The 5595-nt window shown below is 37.9% G+C and overlaps 1 protein-coding gene across 2 annotated transcripts in view; it reads left to right on the forward strand.

Moving 5' to 3' along the window:
- The first annotated feature begins 1593 nt into the window (after positions 1-1593).
- The window catches only part of LOC137976530 (uncharacterized), a 5928-nt gene continuing 1926 nt past the window's right edge, over positions 1594-5595 (forward strand). For both annotated transcript variants that reach the window (XM_068823904.1, XM_068823905.1), the window contains exons 1-3: positions 1594-1773; positions 3566-3622; positions 4792-4819. In XM_068823904.1, coding sequence (XP_068680005.1) covers positions 1690-1773; positions 3566-3622; positions 4792-4819 — 169 coding nt within the window. In that variant the 5' untranslated portion in view covers positions 1594-1689. The remainder of the gene's footprint in view (positions 1774-3565; positions 3623-4791; positions 4820-5595) is intronic.

Below are 5595 nucleotides of genomic sequence, written 5' to 3' on the forward strand. Positions count from 1 at the left end.
AGTGGAATATGTTTTGCAATTTGATGTTCTGTGAAAAATTTACAACTACATTTACATTGCCAAGTATCTTTTCTCCATTAGAGATGATTAGCATAAAAATGTGGAGACACCACTGTCCTAGCGCGCGAATTGTTCTCTTCCGGTCGCCGTCCGCGTCTCAAAAACGAGCGTGCTTAAGCTCCCTATTTGCGCCACCGTTGCGAGGATGGATTTGAGAATATGAGAATATTTACTAAAAGCGAGTCGTGTTTGCAAATGTGGATTTTTTTTTCGTGATAGCTTTTACAAATGAATGAAACTGCGCTAGTGCAGATTTAGATTTGGCTAGTGAAATCAAACTTGATAAGAGCCACTAGGCTAGTGAGCTAAAAAGTTAGTCTCGAGCCATGATTGAGCCTATTAACATGGAAATGTTTTCTTTTGTTTCGGTGGAAAAACAAGTTTACTGGTCACGTGAGTGAAAAGACTCTATTGAAAAGGCCTCCAATGTACTGTAGATTACATCGGTTACATCGCATCATGTACAGCCTGTAGATAAGGTCTTAAGTTTCGCAAGTTATGTTGGAATTAATGGAGCGTGTTTTGCCGGTAGAGAAGAATGTGTAGTTGGTTAGTCCATGGAAAATGTAAGGACAGGTAGCGCAGTTTTTGCCTCGAAAAGAACCGGAAGCACGTGCAGAATTAGAATGCGTTACATTAGGGGACAATTTAGCTGTTACCAGAAGGTCTCGAAGGGCAGAGTCTGAAAGCCACAACAGGTAGATGAAGGAAAGCGTTTCTGCAGCGATCAGATAAAAAAAGTAGATTGTAGAGTTTTTTTATTACTTTGAAGATGGGAGGAAGTGATGGATCATAGGTCGTTATCGAAAAGGTATGTTAAGAAACATATTAGATTACAGCTTATCGTTTACAGTCTCTTCTCTTATTTTTCCGTTACTCAGTTTTAGCATATTTTCCAGTATTACGTCAACATCCGTTTTCTATATATATGTACATAGAATCAAGAGAAAATGAGGGGACAGAGAGGGAAGCTCCCGGTCCAGCCCTTGGGATATGTCATGTCCACGAAAGTTATTTTTAGACGAGCAGAAGTCTTTTTACTAGCGGAAGTCTGTCTTCCGAGGCGTCCGCATGCAGGACAACATCGATCTGATGTTTGAATGGATATGAATATTCGTCAACCTTTCACGTGCGCCTTCATTTTCTGTTTTTACTAAGAACCTGAGAGCGAGGTAAGACTGTGTGCGGACGTCTCGGAAGACAGACTTCCGCTCGTCTGAAAATAACTTTCGTGGACATGACATATCCCGGCTAACGCCCTGAGCCTCCCTCTTTGTCTCCTCATTTTCTCTTGATAGAATGTAAACTGTCATTGTACCTGGGGAGGGCTGGTTAATGGCCAGCCGAAATATAGTACATTACTAAATCAAATCTACGTTGTATCGGCTCTTGCTCAAAAATATTTACTTTCTCAACTTGTAATAGTACGCCGATCAGTCCACAACGTGCACCGACAGCCTCCACGCCGTGGGAATATCAATCCCTCTTCCGGTTCTTTTTTGGCGAGTCATGATTTCCGGTAGGCCCTGAGAACGAGAGGTGATGTAATCGAAATTGTTGTCACAATAAAACGGCAATTTCATCACTTTGCCGAGGTACTCATGCTAAAAAAAAAAGAGTTTGCCATGAATGTCAAAAGTGAGAAGAATATTTTATCCACCAGGAACTACTCCAGTGAATTGGAAGATACTTGCAAATGTATTTCTCTCGATGGTAGGCGCCATTTTATAGTAAGACTTAACGTTGTGCCTTTGCGCCTTCCAGGATGCCATGCTGCATATGTTCAGTTATTGTGTGCGAATCAAAAGTGACTCCGTATTTGTACGAAATAGGTAAATTAGCGTTTAAATGGTTCTTCTTCGTTGTGAAAGCACAGTCCTTGCGCCAAAGTTGAACGAGGTGTTAGGGGCCGATTACATGAGAAGGGCTATAGCCTGGTCAGCCGGGCCACCAAAGCTGAAACAACACAAAACTTTACTAATGCTAACATTAGGCCTAAAAAAACAATGTTAGCCTAAGGTTAGCATTTTTGTAAAGGTTTCAATCCTAACCTGTACTTTACAACCTCCGATCTTATACATCTTTTATTTAAACATAAAAAAACGACTATTCCGTGGGCCATTTTGCTCTAAAGTGGAGTAATGAGGTTAGAAATCGCTGGCCCGGCTAACCGGCCTGTCCAGGTGAAGGAGATTACATAGAAAAATCTCAGCCTCAGGTTAGCCGGGATTCCGGCATTGTAATGCCAGGATCTCGGCTAACAGAGCTGAAATTTTTCCATGTAATCGCAAACCTGATTTTTTTTTTTCTCAGACGTGCCGGACCTCGGCTTAACGAGCCAGCCAGCCTAAACGGGCCAGCCCAGCTCATGTAATCGGCTTCTTAGTTGTTCCAGTGTATGAACAGAGGAACACTATAATCACAGCAGATGCAAACAAATGCAAAACAGACCAGTTGGAATTCGAAGCATTTTCTTAAATAACACAGGAAAACGTGCATAAAGAAAAAAAGGAGCAAAGGTTTTTAGGACAAGTGAAGCCATTGCAATCATTTGAGAATGCCACTTGATTGGAAACACCAAATTAAAACGATAAGCCAGCATTGGAGGAGTACCTCGCGTTAGTGGAATGGAGCTAGAAAAAACAAAATGTTCTACCTGAACTATCCCAGGGAAGTCAGTCAGGAAGTGTTGTTATTGTACCACCACTGTGGGTGGTTTCGCATGTAATTACATCGATTAACTGCAGGCCTAATTTTGAGCTGCCTACCAGAAGAAAGGCTTATGCAAGAAGGAGGGGAGGGGGGGGGAGGAAAGAGGTGGCGATTTGACAATTCTTAACTTAAAGATGTTTTACAAATTCCCCAGGGCAGGAAACTTATGTCAATCCAAAGTGTCAAAAAGCCACACCCTGGGGCAAAGAATCTAGTAAACAAACAATATTATAATACTGGTTAATTAATTTTAGCAAGTCTGTCACTGACTTGTGATAAAAGCTGTTGTTTAAGACGTTTCAGCTGAATCTTAAGCCTTCATCAGTTATAAGAGGGATTGATGTTAGTAGTACGTATGATTTAAAGTGGAAAAATGAAACGTTGCACAAGCCTCTGCCTTTTGCCTGCAAGTGTTCAATATCCAGTGCGATGCAAGACAAAATTTTAAACAGTCAGGTGTTCCAGTATTCTTGATCATCATCAACACTGTTCTCAAATTTCCTGGGCACCACCATCTTGGATGATAATTTTGATGCATTACAGTTACCCTAAAATCAATATTTTTCTGAATCAAACACTTATTTGTAAACAATCAGATTGTTTCACTGCCAAGTAGGCTGCTGTATTTTGATAAAACTCATGCAAATACTCTGAGATGCCTCATACTGTACCAAAATATTTAATACATGTAAAATATAAACATGTATTTTATTTCTTGTGTAAATGATTACCAAAATAAATGCAGTATCATGTAGCTGACTAATTTTTGCCCTTTATTGTTGTGTGATTGCAGTTATCCTTTTCAATGTCAGTAACACTGTTGTTTCCATTTTTGCCGGCTATGATTAAGGTATGAATTTCTGATGTTAAAAGAATTAAAAATTGCTAGTGCTAAAAAATGTTAAGTTGCAAAAGTGCATGCCTTGGGTATTTTTAAGAACACTCAAGGGCAAAACAAAACAGCCAAGAGCAAAGAAATAATTTTGTTTACCTTGTCCTCTTTCCTGTTGCACAAAGTAAGTGTTTGTTATCAAATGGCATTGTACTTCATAACTGAATGGTAAGTAATTTGAAAACAAAATAAGAGATTCTACTTTTGATATGCCCGTTTGATAGTTAGGACATAGTTAAGAAAGAAAGGCTAAAGAAATTAAAGAAAGGCTAAAGAAAGGCTGCAGCAAGCTTTCAAAGAAGATTCACTTTCAAATTCCCATCTCCCCATAAAAATTCCTTGTCGTGTGACTACTTTAGAGGAAACTAAAAGAAGGGACTGGTGAATTGTGAAATTATACATGGAAAAACGTGCTAGGATAAACATGCTTTGTACACTCTCGAGCAATTCAGGAGCGTACTTTATCAAAGCTAAGCTGAAGTCTTTCTATTAACCCTTCTATCTCATGCCAGACAATCTCAATGGGGTGCTTTGGGAGTCAATGAGTTGACAACCTCTACATGTAGACTCCACTCAAAAATGTATACTAAATATTATAATATTTAATTATTATTATTATTATGTCCCCTTAAACCTTTGGGAAATAACAAGATGACAGTGCAGTGCAGATTCTTGGCATTTTACAACATGTATTATATTCACATACTAAGTCTTATAAAATTAATTAAATTAATTAATGTTCTAAAGAAAATGCTTAATGTTGGTTGGAGGTTATGGTAATTTTGATTGGTTGAGTCGATTGGATCACAGACATCCAATTCAAGTTAGAACAAGATGCCCTCTCAATACCATAGCCTGAACCAGTATGATAGTCCTGTCTTCTACACTGGGTGGCTCATCTAAAGTGTAGCCTAATGCTTTAATTAATATACGTAACAATAATATTATCATAATGTTTATTTTATTTTATGACACCGTATAAATTGCTACCTCCAATGCAATAATAAATAAAAATTATTTTCATAACTCATAATGTCGTGACATTGATGTTGTACATGATTATTTTCTTGACTAGTGACTCCTGTGTATGTTTTCGTTATGTTTTTATCTTTCTTCTTATTTCATAGAGTTTTGGAATATCAGTTGAAGATACAGGTTGGGACCATTTTATTTGTTTTCCCTTTGACTGAAAGAGCATTTTATGTAAGAGATATTATTTTTCTTTTCTAAGCAACCTGTAACTTAAAGGCTGTGAATGTGAAGCAATTTTTCTGCTTTCTATTGAATTTTCACAAATTGCAAAGAACAATTTTGCAAAAACAACTTGAAACAAATACAGTTATGCATAGTAACTGTAGCTGGTGCGATAATCTAATATTTAGCAATTATTGAATGAGGCTGAGTAGGATATGAAGAAATCTGCAGATCAAGGAGGGTCTTTATAATTATGATTTTTTCAAACTCGTAAAACTGCCGCTTAAACTCGGACCACTGCAGTTGTAGAATTTCTGATGTTTTTGACCTTGAGGTAAAACTCAAAAATTGTTTTGTTTCGTCAACTTTTTGGTATTTTCCCGGCTTTTTTTAGTAGGTAACTGGGTATTTATATTTTCTTCGCTCAAACTTGAAAACCTAGTCGCATAATTCGCCCTTTGTTTTTCTACTCACTAAAAATAACACAACCTCGTCCCCAGGTTTTCTCGGTCAACGGTTCAATAATCTGCAGTGTTCTGGACTTTTGACGTCCTCCGTTCAATATGACAAAATTTTTAAGTTTCCAAATTTGGTCAACAGCAGCTGGTTAGGGAGAATTATGCATGTCGTCTTAACGAATCAGAAACGGGGAAATATTTTGAATGAATAATATTTAGTAATTATTGTATGAAACGTTATGAGAGGGGAATGTTGAAGATGTACAGTGCAGTACTGTG

This window comes from Montipora foliosa, chromosome 11 (genome assembly GCF_036669935.1).
Source record: "Montipora foliosa isolate CH-2021 chromosome 11, ASM3666993v2, whole genome shotgun sequence".
Classification (NCBI taxonomy): domain Eukaryota; kingdom Metazoa; phylum Cnidaria; class Anthozoa; order Scleractinia; family Acroporidae; genus Montipora; species Montipora foliosa.